Below are 24,824 nucleotides of genomic sequence, written 5' to 3' on the forward strand. Positions count from 1 at the left end.
CTTCCTGTATGTTGTGCTGTTGTGTTGATGGTGCATAGCTGTTCTTCTGAGTAAAAACTTTGTTCAGCCTTGGCTGCTTTTTATAAACAGTTTCTTTGGCAACTCTGGTTGCTTTGCCTGCTTCCTGAGCTATTTGATTGGCTTTATTGAAAGTTAGTTCCCCAACTTTGACTTTAAAAGTGGTTTTAGTACTGTCTCTTTGTTAAAAAAACAAATGAATCTTGCTCTCAGCGTTTCATCTTATAGATCTATGATGTCTGGAAATGCACAATTTGTGGCATCTTGGCGTATTATTGCTGCATGTTCTGGAATTGCCTCTCCTGGTTTGCGCTGCATATCATAGCGACATCGGTAGCATTCTCCTACAATAAATCATGCTGGGTCAAAATGTTCTTTTAAAAAATTAACAATGTCATCCACGCTTAAGTCAATAATAGCTTTAGGTGTACCTAGCTGTGCTGCCATGTTGTTTAGTTGTTTATATAGTGCTGGGCGTTGATTGGCTAGAAAACTCCTGCTGCCTTCTAAGGTGGAAATGGAGTAGCTTTAATGAAGGTGTTGAATCAGTTCACTTAGTCTGTTAGTAACTCTTTTGTTGGATCAAATTCATAAAATTTTGGAACAGATGCTGTCGATGTTTTCTTACCCTTAGCTTTTTCCATAATTAGTTCTATTGATTTTATATTTTCATCACGCTGTTTTTGTCTAGCCGGTTCTTGTTCTTGTCTAGCTTGCGCTTGATCTTGTCTAGCCTGTTGTTGTTCTTGCCTAGCTTGTTGAGCTTCTTGCTTCAACTAGATCAGCTTAACCAGTTTGTCAACCGCGTCTTCCACTATTGGGTGATAGAGTGTAAACAAGTACTCTTGTTTTATCTATAGTTTTTAGTCCTTTTCACCAATAAACTTCTGTTATGTTTCTCAATAACTTGGAATTTTATGACACGGCTGTTGCAAAGATTTAAATCACTGAGTTTTTCCAGAGTTTGAATAACAGTAGTAGTTTATATATAACTTGAGATTATACTGATGCGTACAGAATCGGATTTCATTTATATAGCAATTTGTTAGCTTTATAGCTAGAAAAAGCATAAGTACCAAAAAGCTTTAATAAAGGACACAAATATAGCCTTTAGCTTTCCAATAATAAAATAGTTGATTTCTTTGCTTTCAAGTATCTAAGCCTTTGTACATTTTCTGAACAGTTTCATCTAAACTTCACATGGTTATGTTTTGTGTCTTCCACCAAGTTGCTACAAATTTTTTTGAGAAACAGTATTGTACATCTATTTGCAAGCTTTCTGAGTAAAAGGAAAAAATTAAGAGCGTTGCTGAGCTTGCTGCTAGTGATTACAAAGTAAAAAATTACAAACGGTAGTTTCCATTCAGATACTGTATTGACAACGGTTCAAGTTAGAGATGTATAACTAACCAGTGAGACGAATAGACTTTAGATTAGGCAGTTCTACAAATGCATGAGGATCCATCCCACTGATAGGGTTTACATCTAGTCCAATCACCTCTATATTTAACAAACCTGTAACACAAACACAATGTATTGAAACAATTACCTTTTGGGTCAATCATTGGGTGAATCAAAAAACACATTTGGTAACATTGTAAATCTATAAAACTGGTGGTAGCTGTTTGCATTTGCGAAAATTGTATATGACTCTTTAAAAGTTTCTGGAAGATAAGCAGCTATTCCTACGCACATATACCGCATGCTGCAGTCCTGTGTAACCATTGTTATTAGGGTTATCCTGTCATTGTAAAAAGGATAGACAACTGCTTTTATGGTAGTTTGCATTAAATTTAGATCTCTGTTGCAATCACCCTCACTTATCTGCCAACATAATGTTTGCAAAAGCACTGATAAGGTAAATATGCAAGACAGACCAACTTTGTCATCGCTGACAATGAACCATAACCCATAAAGTAAAACACATCGAATCTGGTTGCCGGAGCTGAATTATTTAGCTGAAAATTAGTAGCAAAAAGTAAAAATCAATATTTTAGTGCTTAGCATTTGTTTACTTTAGTTTTACATCTAACACCATTTTTATAATAAAAAATTTCCTGTTTTTATACAATGTACATTTTTTAATGTTATAAGTATTTAAATTAATTATCTTTTTGAACTGAAAAAGTTTGGACAAAAATATGCAAAACACAGTTTCTTCTTATAAAAATAGTTGCTTCAGAATACAACAGTTATGAGAAACAGCGTAGATGTATATTCTTATTAGAGAAACGTATATTTCTCTTGCAGAAAAGTATGCTAAGACTTGTGTAGGCCTACTACTGATAATGTAATCTAGCTCATCACACTTATTTAAAGCACATAAATTACATAATTTTCAATTGTATATTTCAATACATCAGAGTCTTGGCTTTCGAATGAGCTATTGTTTGCCATGGTGAGACAGACATTGGTTGGTGTTTATAGGATTTCCCCAGAGCTCTACCGCAAAAAAGTTTACTGGCATAGTCTCGACAATTGTGACGTCACTATTCTCATATTTGTTGTTGTGTGCTCTTACCTCTTATTTATCAACTACGAAAGTGACGATAATGACGCTAGTGGCAGGCGAAGGTAGGACAACCCCAGAGAACGAATGAAGATGACAAAGGAGTAGGTGTCATTAGTTCTCCATGTACATATTATTTCTATGATAAGTACCTCAGACTCCAAGAACCATGCTATATTTTTCTGATGATATTATGCACTAGCTCTCTATTTTAATGTGATGTTGAGGGTGACGACTGGGACAAATTAATTTCAAGCATTGCATGATCTCGTAAAAGTGCGATTGACATTTAGTCCTAGGGCCACGAAATCACATGTCATAATTTAATCGAGGTGATTTCATTACCTTTATCAACAACAGTACATTTATTGAAGCATAATTAATTAACCCAGAACATGTGTTTGTATTGGTCAGGTGTTAGCGCGATCGCGGGCATTGTTGATTATTTAGAATCTTAGTGTATTATTAGCGCTCTCCGGGTTTAATAGCACCGATTGTCACAGAAAAAATGCAGCCTCAATAGCAGCGAAAGGGATCGACGACCTAAGGCTAAATGAAAATTCTGATGTCACATTTTGAGTACCTGAACCAAGTGTTTTTTTTTGCAGGACGTACTTTTGACACCCCGTTTTTCATAGTTCTATTTTTCTTTGTTTATTGAATACAGGCTCATACAAAAGCCAAGACTCTGATGTATTGAAATATATAATAAAAAAATTATGTCATTTATGTGCTTCAAACTTGTTCATTTTTACATCTGTGTAAAATGTTTCAAAAACTGGTGTAAACTGTGCCCAGAATGTGTGTATTTATTTTTTCACACATATGATGACAAACTGTCCTTTATTTTGTGACACCAACATATTGCATTCACCTCTATGTTTTACTTTATGAACTTTCTGTTACTACAACCTTCAATTCACTATCCCGACTCCTCTGCAATACTGTTAGATTATATACTTTTATAAAATATTTGTTCAACTCACTCAATAGTTTTTGATTTCTATCTTCTCAGTTTTTGGTAACAAAAACAACACTCTGTTGATGATTAAGATTAACAATGAATAAAGTTTATACCCATTAATATAAAAATTAATTAATTTTCCCCGTTAAAATTTGGATGTTTGGGCGCAATTCTTATGCCAATAAAAAGTTAGTACTTTTGTCACTGTGCAATTTCTGTTCATTCAATGAATTAGATTTTGGTAAAATTTAGAGTGAAATAATTCTATTGACAATGATAAGTCACAACTTTAACTCAGTTCTTCAACAGCCCTCAGTCAAATACCTAAAACAATCTTAAATGCGCTGAAGCAATCCCAAACTTTTGTACTTCTGTAATGATGGCCACATGAAAGTAAAGTGAGTGATGTGAAATTTGTAACTATCTATCAAACTAAGTAACTTTGTGAGTATATTTATTATTTGTAAACTTTTTACTAGAAATCGAAAATAAACCAACACTTGTTAAGAACAATGCAATAAGACAACCTTGCTTGTCTGAATGAAGAAGGATATGGACTGTATTAATAAGAGTGATAAATGTGACATACTTCTGAAGGCATGAGCTGGCAGGTAGGAGATGCTGTTGTTATCCAAATGAATGCAATCAAGGTTATTTAGGTTCTTCAGGCTTTTGCTCATGTTCACAGAAATCTCTTTAATCCTGCCAAAAATATTTTTAAATAATTTTCACCCTGCACTAATCATGTACATAATCTCATTTATTTATGAATCATTAAGAATATTAACTATATTTCTGTTACAAATAATTTTCAATATAATATTTACATGTGGAATTTGGCATGGGACTTATTAGGTGAGATGACATCATGTACTCTAATATTATCTAACTGTTCAATTATTGACCATATTAGATTATATATAGGTCAAACTCCTCCTGTTACAGCTGGATTCAGTTATATCATATAGAAATTCACAAATAAATTTATTATTTCCTAGTTATAGAATTCTATACAATTAATTTATTTACTTTGTTATGTCTAAATTATTGCTGATTACCTAAACATTTTGTTACATACAACCTTCATCATTTTTGGTATATACATCATGTGCCAGAAACCAGAACTTTAGCTTAATTTAACAGGGCATTTAAAACACTTGATTGTTTAAAATCAATTGATAAAATACACCGCTTGATCAAGGAGTGCTGCAGCCGGTCTGAAGTCTTGATCTACAGCAAACCAAAACACGCATTCATAAAAATTATTTCAATCGAATGATCTCTTTCAGCGTGTTCTCTATTGTTAAAAAGATAAATAAGCTAACCAATCTATACAGTTGCAACAGATAAATCAACACAAACATAATGTTCTGCTTGCACTCAACAATTTACAGTAATTTACAATTCTTATACAGTGTACATTAGGATTTCATGTCATTCTTAAATATTAGAACATTTACTTAAAATGGATCTCATCATATAAAGTATTTATTATTGAATATAGGTAGAAAATAAAGAGTTGGTGCTACTTTGTTGGCTACTTTATACTCTGTTGTCAGCACTGTTTTCTGTTAACAATTACACTACTACTCATTATGCACAAAGTCTAAGTTTATGACAGCATTATTTAAAGTGAACCCTAGAAGGAATATAATCAAAGAAGAGAACATCTTACTGGTTGCTGTCTAGCATGAGATCCTTAAGAGCACTAGGAAACATTGCCTTTTCATAGAGGAATGTGCTGAGAAGATTGTGCCCAAGGTGTAGAAACTCTAGAGCAGGCAGAGAATGGAGGAAATTGTTTGGGAGATGAGCGATTTGGTTGTAGTCTAGGTTTAGAGTGCTATAAAAAATCAAAACAAAACAAAATAAGGTTTTAATGGTTTCACTACTTGCTTAGAATACAAAAAATAATGTTCTCACTATTTTCTTGAAAGATGAAAATTTTAATTTTGTCACTATTTGCTTATAACACAAAAATCTTTTTTTATATACATTTTTAAATTTAAATTATCAAGAGCAAATGATGAAATTAAACTTTTACTAGCACAACGTTTAGCACCAAATATTGTTTAAAATAAATAAGTTTACTAACATTAATTTTTACTACAAAAATGCTATGAAGTTCAAAGTTTAAATAGTAACTCTCTGCATATTCAGTGCAGCAACCTACAAAACAACAGCCTATAGAATACAATAAAATGTCTCTAATAGGAGTGAAAAAATGATGATCAAACAATTCCTTGACCGAGTCCAAAGGCTCAAAGCAGGAGCCTGCAGTACAGAAAAGTTGAAAAAAACCGAATCTCATTTTTGGCTGCAAGTTGAGCTCATACTAACATGACAGCATGTAAGCTTGCAGCTAGGAATTATGGGAAAACAGATAGTCAAACTAAATCAACATAAAAATTGAGTATGGGTTATACTTAACACTGACCATACAAGGCAAATATTTGTAAAACTGTATAAAAGTTACAAAGATGATTTAAATCTGTATCAGTATTAAAACGATTTAGTAATAACAATAATCATGTAAATTATAATATTTATTACAATAAAAATAATATGAACAACACCAATAGTAATAATAATAAATAATTTCTGTACTATAATAAGAGCTGTGTCCATCCATTTGTTCAAAGCCAGACTAGCAGGGTCAGCGTAATCAAATCAATTGCATTGCATTGGAACTTGGATCCTCTGTGGTACAGACAAACGTGCTAACCAATACTGTAATACTAGTCCTACTCCTTACAGCTTCATGGGATAATAATCTACATACTGATACTAATGATGATCTCTCATGGTGAACCAAACTGCCAAGTATACTAGTAATAATAATGATAAAAATACTATCAATGATGATAATGGTTATCGAATGACTAGAATAAAGGTAATGATTTTAATGATAATAATAATAATACTGATAATAATTATAATCTATGCCATAATGAATGCAGTTCTGTCTGTCCAAAGCCATCCCAAGAGCATTAGGAACAAAACTACCTCACGCAAGAAATGAACTCAGGTACTCTAATTTACAGTCCAGCACTCCAAACACTACTCCACTGAATTACCCTGTCATAGCTGTACTTAAATAAAGGAAAAGAATTATCTGAATGTAATGAGTCAATAAAATATGTTAACAGCTAATCCTGAGCGTGATGCCGCTTTGCAAAAATGTTTATCTTTTTCATGCGATTTGTTAATAGCAATGCAAAGTCACGCTAGACGATTTACAGCTACAAACTTTTACTAATTTTGGGTTTATGGACTTTGGGAGACTTTTATTTAACAATAGTAATACTGAGAGTTATTATTCATTTTTCCTCAGTAATAATAACACTGTAAAACTATTAATAAATCGCCAATTGATAATCGCTCGCAGTCTTTTTGAAAAAAGCCGAAAAAGTGTTTGATCTCATTCCGCAACGCATTTGTGATAATTTTCATAGCACCACCTAATATAAAATTTTAGGATGATTAATTTGGTATCAACATAATTTTTTGATAGACTGGGTAGCTCAGAAGTGAGGATTTATACAAGCTCCTGTCCAATATTAGGTTTTACCGAATACATATTCATTTCCCAGTAAAAAAATTAACTTCCTAGCAAAAGAGCTAATTCTGCAGGTACTGATTAGTCATGACGATCTCTCACGGTGAACAAGACAGCCAAGCATACTAGTATTACTAGTGCACAATAGTAATGCAATTGAAGCTAATAATAGTAATAATGAAATGCATGCTTCTTAGTTTTGGTAGTTCTAAAGGTTTTCACTTGCATTGCTCCTTCTTTATTGTTACTAATACTTCAACTGAACTCTAACTCTAACTTGCTTGAGAAATCTTTTAGCTTGTTGATCAATAAAAAGAGAATAACTTAAAGAAAAATCTATAGTAACCCAAATTTTCGAAAGATTTTGAAGGCTAAATTTAAGTTATTATTAGCTGACTTACCGCAGAGATGTCAGGTTCTTAAAAGATGCCATTTGTACTCCTTCAAACCTGTTATGAGAGAGGTCGAGTAGTTCTACTTTGCTGCAGCATGCAAATGTGCCGCTAGGAATGCTTTCCAGGTGGTTATAGCTCAAATCCAATGCTTTTAGCCGAGGCAAGTTGTACTGTGTGAGAGGTCGCTGAACCATGATCACATTATTTGAGAGGATAAAGACTACAAAATGATAAACGAAAAAATGTTTTTATGGAAATTTGCAGCAAGTTGCAAGCATTTTTTGACAAATACCTAAAAATTCAAATATTTAGCATCTATGAAAAGATAATACAAACATGGTTAAGTTGCGGTAGAATGCAAAATTTGTCAACCATGGGTGCAGAAAATCTAAAAAAATATTTTTGCTATAGCAACTTGCAGTGATCTAGGAAAATGTTATAGCTAAGGCATGATTACTAAGTTTCTAAACAGGGATTCTGTAGTGATACCAGAGTGTGCAATTACAAAGACTCAAGCTGAGCTGACAAGTAGATCATGTTTCTATAGGGCACTACAGGAGAGCAATGTCAAAGTTTTGGTTTTTGAAGATGAATCGACAGGAAAGCAAGACTTTTATGCATGCACACCAGTGTGATGCTTTTTGATAGTTATGACTGTTTCATGGCACAAAGATGGCTCATCTTCCAAACAGCAGTGCTGAATCATAACAGAACAAGAATGAAATGACTGTTTCCTTGGTGTCACTGCAGTGCCATATATACGGTTGTGTAGCTACACTGCCATTGTATCGAAATGAGTACTTAAGTTTGAAGGTTATATTCTGCATCCATCTGATAATGGGCAACAGGATAGGTACTAAGTGTAATTGCTCAGCTATGAAACCCTCAACCAGAATTTATCGCCAGTTCCTAAACCACATCAAATGCTAGACTTTCAAAACCTAACAAGCAATGCAAGCAGTAAACAGGCTTGGACGCAGAAAATATGTTACCATATATTAGCCTTCTAGAACTTATGTTCGGCTTTCATGTTCTGCATTATCATTTTCAAAAATGGTTCACGTGCCTATTTACAGATTACACAGAGAACAATATTATTATCACATTAATGTCTGTGAGATTTACAGGTATAAACATTCTAATAAGAACTTGAAAGTCTTGTATGGCAAAATCACATAAATGACCTGTCTTAAAATTGTTTGCTATTGTATATAGAAATAAAGATGGCCCTCAGTACACATGTAGTTATATCTAAAAATCTATCACGAAAAGTATCTTTGAATCATGGAAAAGCAGAGTGTATCCCATACTGTTTTGTAACAGCTATGATAGATGACTCTGAGATAGCAATCTCAATAAAGTTCACAACCAGTCAACCTACCCACACTAGAGACAAGTTGTCATTTTCACCAGACAACAATCTAGGCCCAGTTTTTAATCAGCCAACCCACCCAATCACTGTAAAGACAAGACGTCATTTTTACCAGAGAGCGATCCAGATACAGTTCCCAATCAGCCAAATTGTGCACATTAGTGCCAGTTTGTAATATTTACCAGACATCAATACAAACACTGTTCACAATCAGGAGGTAATGAATAACATGAAATATTATTTGTGTCCCGCATGCTGATTGGCTAATGAAGAACCCATGGAGAATATCTGGTAAAGTTGAACCCACACAAAATTTTAGTTCATTTTATCATAAAGTATTGGTATTTGTCATCATTTGTGATCGTTTTTGGTGTTTGAGGTGGTCTTGAAATGTGTTTAAAATGCCCAGATAAAGTGAAAGTGTGATTAAGATGTCAGTAGGGGAAAGAATCTAGCAGAATAGAAACACGTAATGCTGCACCATGAACACAATAGCTAATATGAACTATAGCAATGATAGCAACTAGTGACATCATTTTGCCTGTATCTTTTTAGGATTTTAACCGCGATCAAGTTTTTTAGCTTTTAATTAGAAAACATCCTGGCAATCAGATCGATTAAGGCAACAATAAAAACAATTGCAAAGAATTGGAAAATTTTGATTTGATCTAATAAAATCTACTAACATTCTGCGTAAAATTATCTTTAATGTCTAGCCTATACTTGTTGAGGCATCATTTAATTTAACCGTTGCTTGCTCAGCAATAGTTTACTTTTGAAGATATGATTACCAAATGACCGAACATGGCCCATCAATTCTGAAATAAAACTATCAGACAAAACTTAAATGGGTTTTTTCTTACCTCTCAGATAAAAGTACGCTCTTGAATCGTACTTACCGATGAGAGAGTTTAGAGATACGACGTCTGGAAGAACAAGCGAAGATATGCGATTGTTCTGGAGATTAAGCACTTTCAACTTGTTTAACTGGCCATTGGATAAAAAGTTTAAATTTGAAATGGAATTAAAAGAGAGATCAAGCACTTGGATATCATTGCTGAAATTGAACAGCTGAGAAGGGATGTTGGCGAGTCGTGAGTGACGAATGTATATCTGGGTAAGATCTGTAACAATCACCAAGCATTGAGTAATTTTAATAGAGCTGTGGTAGCTTTGAAATAATTCAAATAAATGGAATTACAGAGGTTTAATTGCTGGATTACCTGAAAGAGAGTTTAGAAAGCAGCCTTCTAAACATTTCAGCCAAATTTGTCAGTAGAGCGATAAAAAACTAAAGAGCAGCAGATTATATTATTTGGTAGCAACAGCTTCTGTCAAGATGGGATCACTTTTTAGTTATTTCAAATTATGCAAGGAGACTGAAATGTTGCAAAAAGCAATGCTACTAATGGTAAAGTGAAGGTAAATGCTTTGTTTCAGATATAAATCAAAACTTAGAGGTTGTTGTCAAAATTCATAATATTTAAAAGAGAAACTGTTTTAAAAAGTCATATTGCATTCGATTTAAGGAACTCATTTACATAGAAGAATAAGATTTTGGAACCCTGTGTGATTTTATATATACAACTTCAAGTTAAAAAATCAAAACAGTTCTGATTAAATTAGCAACACCATCACTTTGTCACATTAAATTTTTATGAACATGTATATGTTAAAAGAAATGGTAAAGAATCTTATCAAAATTTGACAATTATAAACTATGCTAAGTAATTGTTATACAACTCAAATCCGACAGCAAGCAAGCGATCAACAAGCCCAAGTTGTTGTCGGTCAGAGATGAAATGGTGTTTGTTTTAAATTTCAAAAGTACAACTATTTTTGATAAAAAATTACACTACCATGCTGGCTGTTTAATCAGCGGTTTTTGGAGATTAAAACAAAATAAAATGTATGTACATGTATGTATAACTAAATAATATTTCTAAATGTATAGTGTGAACAATGTAAATCTGCCGGCAGTCAAGTGGAATGGCACACTAGCACACCCCGAACTAACCCACTTTAGTCCTATTTTTTCCCTGGCTTGTTAGAAAGTTATGTTTATTTTTTTAAGGCTGAAAGAAATACTAATAACATTTTAGCAATGCTTATTCAGTTGATCTTTGTTAAACTTGAACATAAATTGGTTAGTTGAAAATTTCCTAATGTTACAGACAAGCAGTTTCATGGAAATCATTGCTTTAATATAAAATTGTTTGCAGTAAAAGCATAAAGTTTTTAGAAACTATAGTGGACAAACCAATAGGAAACTTAAATGTAACTTTAATTCTCACATTTGGCATTAAAGAGAAGGTCCTCTTCAATGTGTGCAATGTTTGCATTAGCTATATCTAGTTTTCCAACATTGTTAGCATAAAATACATCTGATAGATTCAGCTCTCTGTTTCTATATGGTGCATCGCAAACCACTTCTCTTGCACTTTCCTTGTTGTCTATTCCCTGATCAACAAATAGATTACAAGTTCAGCCAATCTTCGCACCTTCATTGTACACTAATGCCAAAGTATACCATTTCTTCACAACATTAGTGTAAACTAATCACTGAATATGGTATTTTTTACTTTAACTTTAAAAAATAAGGTTTTGTGAAACAGAATACAAAGACATACAGTGAGCTTTCACTTTAGTAAACTGGTTTAGCCAACTTTTAACAGTTTCCATACGCACTGAGAACTATGGGTCTGGGATACTTTGCTTAGCAATCATTTTATAAACATTCGAAGTAAATATTTTTAAAATCAATCTTGAAGTTTTTTATTAAGCTGTTTGTGCAAACAGTTTAACGGAAGAAAATATTATTATTATCATTGTAGATAGCCAACAAAAAATGTTATATTTTCTGAATTAGAAAAAGTACACAGTTTTTTTTAAATAAAACGCAATGCAAATCAAATAAAAAAAATTTAGGTTTCATTCTGTTTGCTGCAATTAAAAATTTACTCTATGTCTATGCGAAATGTAAGGTTACCAAGCAAAATAATCACATCAGAAGACTTAAAGATGTGAAACTCATAGTAGTCCTAGAGAAGAGTGATCATCAGTAAACTAAGCCCAAGATATTTACATTCATCCGTTAACAGATACGACAAACATCGTTTTATCTTCCATAACACCAACATACTACATCTACCATCATATGTTTCATTTCATGAATATTCTATTACTACAACCTACAATTCATTAGTTCAACTCATTTGCAATCCTGCTAGATTTCCAACTTTTAAAACACTCTTGGTAGACTCACTCAAAAATTCCTGATCTCTGTCTTCCAATTTTTGCTTTGGTTTGTAACGAAAAACCTTATTTTGTTGATGACTCTTAAATAAAATAAAATGTTGAATGTATGTCAGTACTTTTCAGATCACTAACAGCAATGTTGGTAATATAATAAACAGTAAACTAGATGATGTACTCTTCCCAGCGCCAAAGTCAGTAAAAACTTAAACGCAAAAAACTTCCATACACCTGACATACGCCGATGGCTATAATATTAGCAAACTGAGACCCAAGAAGGTAGGACGCAGAATATGGTAAACTTACCACAATCTGTGCCTTTACATTGAGAGAAGAGAAGTTTCTGAGGGGTTCACAAATACAAGATGGATTGCATCCGATATGACCTGAAGTAGAATTAATTATCAGAAACAGAAAAAGGAAGACCTTCATGCTGATATTTTGCAGGCATTGCTTTCTTCCACAATAGTGAATACCAACTATTCAAGAATTCTATTGTTTGACTTTAATAAATAGTTAGTCGCATACTTGAGTAAATTTTTTTAGTAAAAATATTTTCCATTTGAAACTTTAAAAGCTAACTTCATAGTTCATACTAATGACATTCAGCTTGGTAGACTGAAGCTCCAACATCCAGTATGCGCCAATCGACCGCCTTGAAATATTTCTGAATAATTGTGTGGCTACATAACCTCACTGCTATCATAAAGGAATCTGCCCATTATTTTACTTTCCAAAAGACAACAAATTAACAAATCAATTGTTTGGCCCCAAGAATATATATATATATATATATTTGACAATCATTATACATATGAATGTACAAAGTTCAAAGTCATAAACAACTGAATAAGCATGCAGAGTGTGTCAAAATTCTGCTGTAACAATCTTGAAATGCTTGTTATAATTATATTGATTACGTTGTGATAGGCTCCGCCTCCTGCTTATCACTTTTTGCCATCTGTTTTTGTCATGTAATTTGATATGCCTTGTATACGTGACGCAGCTCCTGTAAATAAACTATAAGGTAGTTGGTTTAACTGAGCCGACTATAGTTGAGTAAGCTGAGCCGACTTCTTTGTTCATGCCGACTTGACTCTGTTAGCCAAGCTGGCTATTATGCATGACACTAATTTGTGACCTTCCAGCAAGAACGCTTGTTGCTAGTGTCTGGCTGGCACTACACTACATCTGATGCCTGAAAATCTATTATGGCACACTACAGTACCGGAGTACTAGGGTATATAATAGAGACACCACTAAACCGCCTTTTCTCTCCTAAGTTCAGCCAAGGTTTGCTATAAAAACAAATTTGGGAATAAGAGATGTGAGCCTTATAGAAACAGCTTTGTAAGTTCAAAGGTTATTGACTTAGATGAAAGCGGCCTTCTCACTTTGCTTATTGACATGACCTGTTTCCAAAAACTGTTACTGAACAAAAAATTAAACTATCATAATAAAACAAACTTACCTTCTACAATACTTTTAGAGCTGTTTACAGTTTATTTGACATGAATTTGCACTCAATGACAAACACAGATTGTTATACAAGAAAAAAAAATTTTTAACTTGTGCAACATTGAGTTTAAACTAAAAGGAAAAGCAGTACCAAAGCTTATAGAGTGATAGCCTTTATGTAATTCACGCTGAAACCACGTATTTAATTTATTTTTTGGTTGGCTCTCCCTTTGGTCAACCATACACCCTTATTGCTGTAAATATATTATTTCATAAGCCTATTATTATGTGTCGAGCAAAAATGAAATGAAATGAAATAACGTTATTTGAATATCCGTACTAGTAAAAATTCTAACAATATGCTTGTGTATAAAACTAATGGTCAAAGTGCATAGTAAAATTAAAAAAAAGAGATTCTACATGGCATATTTTGATTCAGCGAAAGTTTAGTCTTAAAAACCTAGTTGGCACAAATAATTAATTTTATGATTTTCTAAATAGTAGCGTACAAAACAGTCAGTTTAGTGGATCACTTATAACTCTATTAAAGTGATTTTATGCAATATCAAACAGGAATTGCCGCAATTCAAGGATCTCTAAAAACTGTTAGGGCACTAGATGTGGTTTTTAGATGTGTTAGGTAGATATAGATGAGTTATAGACCCATGGTTTATAAGCTGAGTTCCATTGAACCCTAGGGGCTTGGTGAGTCAGCCTTGGGGGTTTAGCGAAGGTCTTTTCAAGGCAACAGCAAAAGTCACACTGACTTGCAAGGTCGTGTCTACATGAAAATATATACATGTAATTTGTTGTTAGTTTATGAATTGTACTGGTTTTGTTCTTTGAACAGAGTGATGTTAATGCACAGTTAATTTTATACCCCGGTAAAGCATTTACTTATGTTTTGAATTAGAAAACAAATCATCTTTTACTAAAGAAGTAGTTAGTGAAAGTGCATAGGAAACTGATGAAGTTTATCATGGCCACCAAGGCTAAGAGTTTTTGGTTAATAAAGTGTGGAGCCAGCTATACATAGATAAGCATGAAATAATTTAGCTTGGTAAGTGCTACGTAACTTCATGTAGTTGTTTTACAGTGTACAGAATCTGTGATAGTATACATGTATTTACAAACTCAAAAATGATTCATGATTCAGTTTATATTAATATTGCCAGCTTTATATCTCTTATTTACGTCTAATAATATCTTACAATATAATGTTATAAGCAGCCTATTGAATATATAGCAGCCAAAGGAATAAAAATGACCTTTAGCAGATTTGCCTTTAAAATTTATAAAAAGTATTTTTTGAATCTTGAAAGCACCGAGTGTATTCCACATTGTTTTGTCTGTATTGGCAAAACAAACAGCAGTATGAACAATGTTATTAAACATAGCCAAATACATTACTTTTTGCAACTGTATTTACGACATCTGCAGGAGCAGCAGCTTCGTTGAAGCACTTCCTTACAATTAAATCCTTTTCAACTTTACGTTTTTGTTTTACTAGAGCATAAAACATTAAATGGCTGAAATATAAAAATATTTTGCATATACATTTTAAAATATTTGTAAATATTTTAAAACAAGTTGATGAAAAAAGATAACTCAATTGTTTGAAGTTATAGACCAGTGCTACCACTCCAACACTTTAAAAAACTTTGACATAAGTTTTTTTGAAAACTCCAAATTCATAGTTCCTTAATAAGTTTGAAAACTTTAGATATAATTTTGCTCTTTCACTTTATGACACATTGAGAAAAGATTTTAGTACATACTCCTAATAGTAATTTTACAAAAAATACTATTGCCAGTTGGTAAAATAAATTGTATAAGAATTGTCCTCACGTTGTTACATTTTCAGAAGTAGCTAACTCTTGAAACTTTCGAGAAATATCGAAATTAAAATGTTTTTCAAGTATAGTTCTCTAAAGCAATCTTTAATATTATATTTAACCTAAAGAAACAGCAAAAAACTGAACTTAAAGTGTTCAATCTGATGCTCTGATACTCACTGTATTGATCTATTCAAAATTTCTTTCGTTTAAAATCTGTTTAGACAAATTGTCAATTTGAGAATAAATATAACTAAATATAAAATGTTGTTAAACTTGTGAAAAAAGGCTACCTACTTCAACTAAACAAAATGCACAGACTTAATTTTTGCTTCTTTGCAAAAATGTATTTTACGCTCCTAAAACAATAGCAAATGTTAGCTTTTTTTGCTTATATATAATAATTATGAAAATAAGTTGAAATACTTAATATTGTAAAAACAAATTTATGGTGAAAACAATGTAAAACAACACATAACAAAAAACAAAGGTTAAGGGTTTTGTTTCATAATATGGCTAAACGTCTGACAGAGTTAAGCAACAGTAATGAGAGTAAAAGTTTTGTCAAATTAATCACATTTTAACATCTAAAAGGTGTTTTATATAGTTGACTATCTCAAACATTGGCTTATCAAACTATACAATAACTACTTTCACTTATCAATGAGGTCCATAACTTGGGAACAAAGTTGCAACACAGTTAGAATTAATGACACTTTAAGAAACAGCATTGCCAACATTCTGAAGAAATACATTGTACATGTAGCAAGTATAACACTGTAGTCACCTGTACCACCTTGGTATTCAGAAAGCAGTTTTTACCTGACAAAAAAACCATCTTCATCACTGTTTACCAGTTCAGCTGATTAGCAGTGTCGACAATATACAATTGCACATTTCACTCAGGTTCCTCGCTACTGAGTATAGCAAATTTTTTAATAATTAAAAATCAAGCGTTTAATACAAAGAAGGCTACTAATTAAACTGACATGGATATATGATTTGTTAAAAATGGAAAACGGTGACAATATGACAGACAAGGCATTATGTAATATTCAATGTCTTTTACTACATACAAGTGGCTGAATTGTTCAGTATTGATGAATAGCAGGGGAGATAAATCTCAGATTTACCAGAAGGTGATAATGTTAAATGATAACCACTACAAGCAGCTGAAATAGGATAATAACTAAATTAATGAGCTCTGTAGCTTGTTATTCTGTTAACACAGACAAATTGTAATTTGTGAAATTTAGCAAGTGTAAATCATCTATGACTGTATGTAAACTTGTTTGCAGTTATTTCACACAACACAAGCTTCTACAAGAAGTTCATTTGAATCATGAAATCTAAGGAGTATTTTATTTCATTTTATAACGGTAATTGTAGATGACTCAGACATATCTATCTTGATACTGCTCACAATCAGTCAAGCTGCCCACACTGGAGACAACTTGTCTCACTTTTAGCAGAGCGTTTGACCCATGAAGTAAATTCCTAACATACGATGCCCAAAATTATCCAATCAAAATGTTTTAGAACATTTGCTCCACCATTTCGTAGTATATACAAACAAGACACATACTGGAATTGATTAATATTATATACTGAAATGTGACTGTTTACTTTTATTATGTTTTAAACTTTCTTTTTTCTATAATTTTGATTTGTATACTTTGGTTTGATTATAGAAACATGTCATAGTTGAGGTAAATGTATATCTAATGCTTGTTTTCTACCAAATGCATATGCTGTTGGAACCAATTAAAACTACATTTTTGTTAGTGATATCAAAAAGATATACCCACAAACATTAAACTTCTCTTGACTGTGGAATTTTAGCGCAAATCTAGTCTTTCATTATAAAACTTATTTCAGCTCACAATTCATTTGCTTAAAATATAAGAAATGATCAGTGTTTTGTTTAAAATCTTTCCTTTATTTTCTGAACAGATATTCAGGCATGTAAATGTGCCATTTGTAAATAAAACCGTTTAAACTTTTATGTAAACCAATATTAACTGCAAAAGATGCTTCTATAATGTAAAACTTTTAAAACAGAAATACTATTTAATATAGATAATTTATGTTAAGTTTGGGCTTCGATGTACGTAAAAAATTTCAGATATCATAAAATGTCAAGTCAGTGCAAGTTCTCAAATTTGACGAGAATAACAAGAGTGCCTTAGTTAACCTTAAATTTATCATTTTCTCTCTTGTCACATTTAGGAGAGAAAATGTCATGTAGCGTCATTTTTATTATATATGTTAGTACAATCACAGTCTAGAATTTTGTGAGACTTTGTCAGTTTTGATGATAAAGCACTGATAATAGATACATGTATATAAACTACTATTTTGAAATGCTGGAAGTTGGACAATTGGCCTAAGTGTTACAGTGTTCAAACTGCTTAGCCAAATTTTACAAAATCAAATCCTGTAAGAAGAGGTTATTTTTTCAAACCTCAAACTGTGACAATGGATGGACAGACACAGCATTTACAGTATTACACTAAGGTTTAATATTATCTTGTATTATAAGATAATGTTATACTTAATCTTATTGTAATAATTGCTTTGTTTGTCCATCCATTGCCACCGTTTGAGGCTGGATTAAAAGATCTTTTCCTACATATAGTAACATAAGCAATAGCAGCTGTAATAAAAACCAACATAAATAAAGCATGATACAGGAATTGAAAGCTAGTCTTACTCCATGCGAAACGCAACACAAGCAGCTGATGCAATAATGCTTTCCTTATTACATTTTATACCAAAAACATGGTTAAATTATAACCACTTAAAAACTGTGTACTACCAGACCTGTAGTTATGTTTTCTATGTTTTATTTTCTCTGCAATGACAACTAGTATAGCTAGCAACTCAGTGAAAGATTTACTTTGGTTTAGAAATTTGTCATAATTATAACATTAGAGATGTACAGCGATGAAAAACTTTCATTCACAAAATATATAGGCGTTTAATGCTCTATTGAACAGGGTAGCTTCAGATATTTGACAATCAGTCAGAGTAAACGAAGGTAGAGTTGTGAGGCCAACCAACCTTGGCTAATCATTCCTATTTCACTCTCGTCTAGGAATTGGATTTCCTGAAGGGTGTTCATTTTATCTGATAGTTAGTCATAGCAATCATAACTGAAGTAGCAACCTTTCGCAGAGAACATGGAGAATTTGGCAACTTTTTTTTAACTCTGGTGGCACTGAAACTGGTAAACTCGCAAAACCAGATGCTAGACTTTTTATAAACTGGAATGAAGTACCTACATAAGTATATCTCGGACTACGAACAGAATCAGCAGAAGTTGTGAAGACACCTTTAGTAAATGGAACTTGCTTTCAGTATAATGTAAATGACTTTGATAGATGCAAGCACTACAGTGACTGCTGTGCCATGCCCCCTTCTCGACCTCTAGAGCAACTGGCTCCAAAGACCTTCTCTTGTCATGATGGATATTATATAGTAGACAGAGTTCCTCCAGTTACAGAAAATAAAGTGCTGAAAGATTTCTGTAAAGGAGATGCAAATGAGAAGCCTAGTGAGTGGGATATGTAGTCAGAAAAGCTGAATACCTTCATGGCGTAACTTACAACGAGTGATAAGACGATTAACTCAATTGGAAATGTTTAAAAATGTGTGTGATTTTTCGTCGCGCTTGGAAAATATTAAGAAATTCTTTTGAACATTAGGGTTTTTCTTTGCTGTCTAAAAAACATCACAAAACTTTACTGTCTAGTTTTAATGTACTCAAAACAACTCTGCTCTTTTTTACACTAAATACCTACATTTTTGATATGGTTAATTAAGGGTTAAACTATGGTTTGCTGGTTTTGTAGTAATCTCAATATGAAGGAAAAGTACATATGTTCTCTAAATGCTATACCTTAGCAACATCTACATAAATTAACAGGTCAACCTGCTAAAAAGGCATGTATAATTGGGCAAATCTAGTAAGTTCTATTAAGCTTGTTATTGACTAGCGTATTACAGGCTATCATGGCTCTGATTAGCTAATCTAGTTTACTATGCCAAGTTTGTGATAGGCTAGTCAGTTTCTTTCTTCTAAATTACTCAAACAAGAAATTAAACTGTGGATTTGTACTATACTACTAAAGAGGTTCTGCAGAGGTTTTTGTATTTAGTTGGTAAAAAAAAGCATTAAAGTCAGTCTCTTATCAAATCATACACCTACATATGTGCTGAAATATTTCCTACTTAAATTGCATGAGTTGTAACAGTCAGAGGTGGAATACAGTATCAGCATAGACATTTTTATTGCTTTATTGGCAATAACCTAATTTTAGATAGAACGTTTTCTACATAATGCCAGACTATAATCTAGAGCTGCACAATGATCGCGTTAATTAAACGATTAACGTGACCAATACAAAAAAACGATTAACTGAGTTGGGCCAATTAATCTTCAATTAAAATGCAACCGAGGTGATGATCTTGATGTGTTTCCTTTTCTTTGTACTGCTTTGTACCATACGTTAGTAATACTAACGTAGCGGGTTACTACCATTTAATTTACTAGCAAATAAATATTATGACAAGCAATACTTGCTAACCAATAAATTAAACCACAATTATTTTGCACTCGACTATGACAAGTGGCATGACATGTTAGCGACTGTGAGTCGCTAACATTAAACTTGTTTATGCAATACAATGCACAAGCGCCGTTCTGATCTAGCCGTAAGCGGCCATGTTGTTAGATGTTTGAACATATTTCTAGGTAATAGCAACAAAAGTGATTTCAGTATTATTTAATATCTTGCAGTTTGTTTTTGTTTATTTTTAAAAACTTTTTAAAGCAAATTATACATGTATTTTCATTTTTCAAAAGAATCACAATCATATTTCAGCTTCAGAGTATTAGTAATATAAGATTGACACTTTATTGGAACATGAAAGCAGAAAAATGTTTTCCACCCTAGGTAGCGCATTTCTGTAAGTTGTTGGAAGCGTAAACAAGAAAGGGGTGTGCAGTATATGTCAAAAAGAATTTGCTTACCACCACAGCACATCATCATTAAGATATATTTTACCTAATTCTCATCCTATCGTGCAGAATTCATCACCAGCTGTCGCAGACAATAACTAATACTACTGACTACTGGCACTACTGTCCCCTGTGAGCTGCTATTCTCTAAAGCTGGCAATACTGTATGTAGCAAGAGGGCATCTCTTTATTCAGATAATGTGAATAAACTGTGCTGCCTCAACTCTTGGCTGACTTAATTATAGACTTTCATAGACAGTTTTCATACTCATAATAATTATTACATTGTAAATTATGTACATTGTACATAACATGTACTACTGCTAACAATTGTTTAAAATATAATTATTCTATATGTAGCTGTCTTATTTTTTTAATATGCAGGTTTTTGCTAGATTAATTCTAAGATTAATCGAAGATTAACTGGTTCAGACAAGTTATTAATCGCGATCAATTTTTATAATCGTTGTGCAGCTCTACTATAATCATAAAATGGATAACAGTTAGTCAAGCAAATCAAAATAATTACTTTGACATGTGTTTAAAAGACATTCCTCTGTTAAGATAATGGATATTATGTAGAAGTTTGTTAAAAGAGCTTGAGCAATATTTTTAAGATAGTTGTTAGAAGTTTATTCATATCACATAAGTTGAAATGGGTTGAAAATCTGTATCTCATAAAATGAAGCCACAAACAACAAAATACATATGTTGATGCCTGTATTCAATGTGAAATAAACATTTATCATAGACAGTGTCAGAAGATGCAAAGACTGAGAAATGTCATTAATTGGAATAAGATATTTAGAAAACGGTGTAGGTTTGTCATTAGTTATACTGCTCTCTTTTTGGCTCCAAAAATAAATTAATAATGACATACTTTGGAATTAAATTGTAACAAGTGCATATTCCACAGCTGAAGATAGGCCTTCATTCATTAGTTATTAGTCAGCCTATACTAATATTTTATCTGCACACTTAACATTGCTCATTCCTCATTGGTTGATTCTAAAATCATTACCCACATTTTTATTACACGAAATCAAATGTTACATAAAATAGAATAACTGTTTTACGCAAAGTAAAACAGAAAAGCTAATTTATAAAGATTTTCATTGAGTTGTAAAAAGCCAGCTCAGACAAAATTCTAAACTACTACTGTCAACTAGGTGATGTATTATTGACACGCATAATTATCCTAAGCAACCTAGTAAGAGTACTGTTATGATCCTAGTATGATATCAACACCTTAACAGATGTACCTACATAGCCACAACATTAGCTAGGATTAATACTAATAGAACTGCTTCACGGACAGTTGAACTGGTGATTATATCTCAGTGAGGCTCACTATAAACTGGGCAGCAACCCATTGTCTGCGTAAATTATGTATGCATAAATTCATTGATTGTCCAGCTAAAACTTTTGATCTATAAACTCTTACCTGCTGCTACAAGCAATATTATTTGTAGGCAATATTGCGAATTAAAACTGGTGAAAAAACTGAATTATCAGGCTTACTAGTGTGAGGATAAATGTATGCTACTGTAAGGCATGAGTAGAAAAATACTTATGGAAAAAACCATAAGTGGAAGGAAGCATGACTTAGAAGCTAAAAAAAAGGAAGAAGAGAGCTACGAGATGTTATTAAGTCGACCAGCCACAGACGGGTTTATTGTTAACGAAACCACAGAAATGGGGTCTGATATTACTGAAATTTTTTTCTAAAAAGTCGAGTTTTGAGATCGTAAATTAAAGTGAGTCACACATCTGGATTACTAAAATATCAATTTGTTAGCTAGCAGAGCTTGCTTAATATATATAAATAATGTTCTAATTGCAAAAATTGGAAATTGTGCTTTCATAGCAAAAAAGACTGGTTTGATAACTTTTGCTAATATTGTTGGGACATCTTAAACACGGTGAAAGCTTAAAGTTTGACTTGCAACAACATTCACATTACAGTTATATGATATCAAAAGATTCACCATGTCCTACTCTGTTGTGTTGTAGGTGCAAAATATGTGGGAATGTGATTACAAGCTCTTAAAAGCTAAAAAAACGAACAATTAATTGCAGCCACACGAGACCGCCGTAGTTTGGATTCTCTTTCAAAAATGGCTCAAATGTGACGTAGCGTTGGTAGATGGTTTCTGTTTATACTTTCATGCAACCTTATTTTTCGAAATATTTTCACAGATATACTTCACGCATTCAATAAAACCATGTTTATTGTTCTTACGCTTCTGTTTTATCATCATTGTAATGCTGTCACCTTTAGCACTGATATCTTATAACTTACCGTAAAAGTTCATTTACTTTTTTAACCTTGGCTCGACGGGGTACACATCATTATTTAATAAACATGACAAGCCTGTTGGTCAACTGTGATAATTGAAAAGTGCTGCAAAAAATATTTTCGAAGTATTGGGTCACATGATCAGATTACGACTTGACGATTAGTTCAAGCCGAAACTAAACTGTAAAGTAGCGAGGATTTATATTTGTTACGGGGTTTTCGGTAAAACCCGAAGTGTTTGCCATAAACTAGTGCTATGATAAGTTTATTTTAGGCTTTTTATTGGCCTTTCAATTCACGTGAGAACATCACGTGACAAGACAATAACCAAACTGTCATGGATACGTCAGAGAAATAAACGGATTCCAATCTACAGCGGCTTTTCGTTTTTGAGCTTTTAAGAGCTCGTAATCACATTTCCACATATTTGGCAGCTACAACACAACAGAGTAAGACATGGTAAATATTTTGATACAAAATAACTGTAATGTGAATTTTGTTGCAAGTCAACCTTGAAACTTTATTTAAGATAGTTAACACAATTACCAACTGAGTAAACCTTTAAATGACTTACTTTGGCTCTCCTAAAATTTCAAACAAACTGGGTTTTGTAATTTTACAAAACATTCAAGACTTTTTGTTAGTACCAAACCTGCTACAACACTTCAACTGAATATAAAATTTTGACGATTTCAAAAGTTAAACTAAAATACCAATCCCCTTGCAAGATGAGCTTTAAGTGAGAATTCTTTTATTCTGAACCACCTAATTTTGTTTAACAAAATAAATGAAATTTCTATTACAGGCCGATTAAGTACATCAACTTGTCGCAATTAACAATAAATTAGTCAATGCTGTCTTTGCATTGCAGAACTGTATATACATGTAAAAATGACAGTTTTTTAACAATGTTTAAATGATCTTTGTTTTAAACAATAAACTTTGATTGGCATCATCTCTTTAGCTGGCCATTTCCAATTTGTAGCAGCAGCTTCCCAGACAGTCTGGCGTGCTGTGAGAGATTGTCAGGTGGACTCATAAAGCACAGAGAATAAGCCTGTTTACAATTATTCTAAAAGTCTGGATTGTAGTTGATTGGTGCAAGTATCAAAGTGTTGGGCGACCAAGCCGAACGACGGAAGTTTGATTCTAGTATGCTGCAATATTTTTCCCAACTTTCTAAAGTAGCGTTAGACAGGCAGACGGAGATGGCTGTAATTATAGCAATGCTTGTAGTATAGGCCTAATTGATTCCAAACGCCTTCAGCAAATTCTTGCTGAAAAAAGAGCTAGGAACTAACTACTAGCAACTAGCAACCTAGCAAACACTATGTCGTTACATTGATAATGGGCACTTTTCAATGTCTTTAATTATTTTTCAAAGAAATAACCACCAAAATATTGAAGGCTACCGCACTGAATATGTTGAATTAGTCTTTATGATGGTACTGCGCCTTTCTGGTTATTATTAATCTAGTGCAGATTAGTTTTAGACCGGTAACATCCTTTGCATATACATGTTTATACCCAGTGCAGTCAAGCTTGAAATATCTCCATCTATTATTAAGCATTCCATGAAAAAATAGCTCTTAGTCTACACTAAGAATTTGCTCGTTAACCATTGACAAAAGAATTACTGTGTCAGTCAAATGTCTGCATAACTTATTATAACTTTTTCGTAATCACCTACCAAATGATGTTTTTCATTACAAGCCAAAAATGGAAGACAGAAATCTGAAATTTCTGAGTGAGTCAAACCAAATTGATTTGAAAGTTATTGTGTAATTATTATGTAATTATTATGTAATGGTGGGGGTTAGGTATTAGGTAAGTATTGTGGATAAGTCGTGATGGAGAATTAAAGGTTGAAGTAATAGAAAGTTCATAAACTGAAACAAGCACACTGTATAAGGTAACACATAAAGTACTTCAGGTCCTTTGGTATAGAGGTAGCTCCAGGTTAATAGATATGCAAAAAAATAAACAAGTGCTTTTCATGTATTCCAGTCCAGGATAGGTAGTCTTATGATATGTTTTCACTTGACCTCCTCAGTTAGGCGTTGTTAAATATAAAGCACCCAAAAGCAAGCCATGTGTCAATGGCCATGAAGCTTTTGAGGTCGAATACTTCATTTAA

General features: G+C 32.7%; 1 protein-coding gene across 1 annotated transcript; it reads right to left on the bottom strand.

Moving 5' to 3' along the window:
• Positions 1 to 240: 240 nt before the first annotated feature.
• On the bottom strand, positions 241 to 18,489 carry LOC137407800 (leucine-rich repeats and immunoglobulin-like domains protein 1). The gene is made up of 9 exons (XM_068094181.1): positions 18,429 to 18,489; positions 12,379 to 12,458; positions 11,112 to 11,277; positions 9,717 to 9,941; positions 7,452 to 7,665; positions 5,167 to 5,334; positions 4,081 to 4,193; positions 1,429 to 1,533; positions 241 to 362 (listed from the first exon to the last, which is right to left on the bottom strand). The coding sequence occupies exons 1-9, from the start codon at positions 18,487 to 18,489 to the stop codon at positions 241 to 243; spliced, it is 1,254 nt and encodes a 417-aa protein (XP_067950282.1).
• Between the last annotated feature and the right edge of the window lie 6,335 nt (positions 18,490 to 24,824).

Source organism: Watersipora subatra, chromosome 11 (assembly GCF_963576615.1).
Source record: "Watersipora subatra chromosome 11, tzWatSuba1.1, whole genome shotgun sequence".
Lineage (NCBI taxonomy): Eukaryota > Metazoa > Bryozoa > Gymnolaemata > Cheilostomatida > Watersiporidae > Watersipora > Watersipora subatra.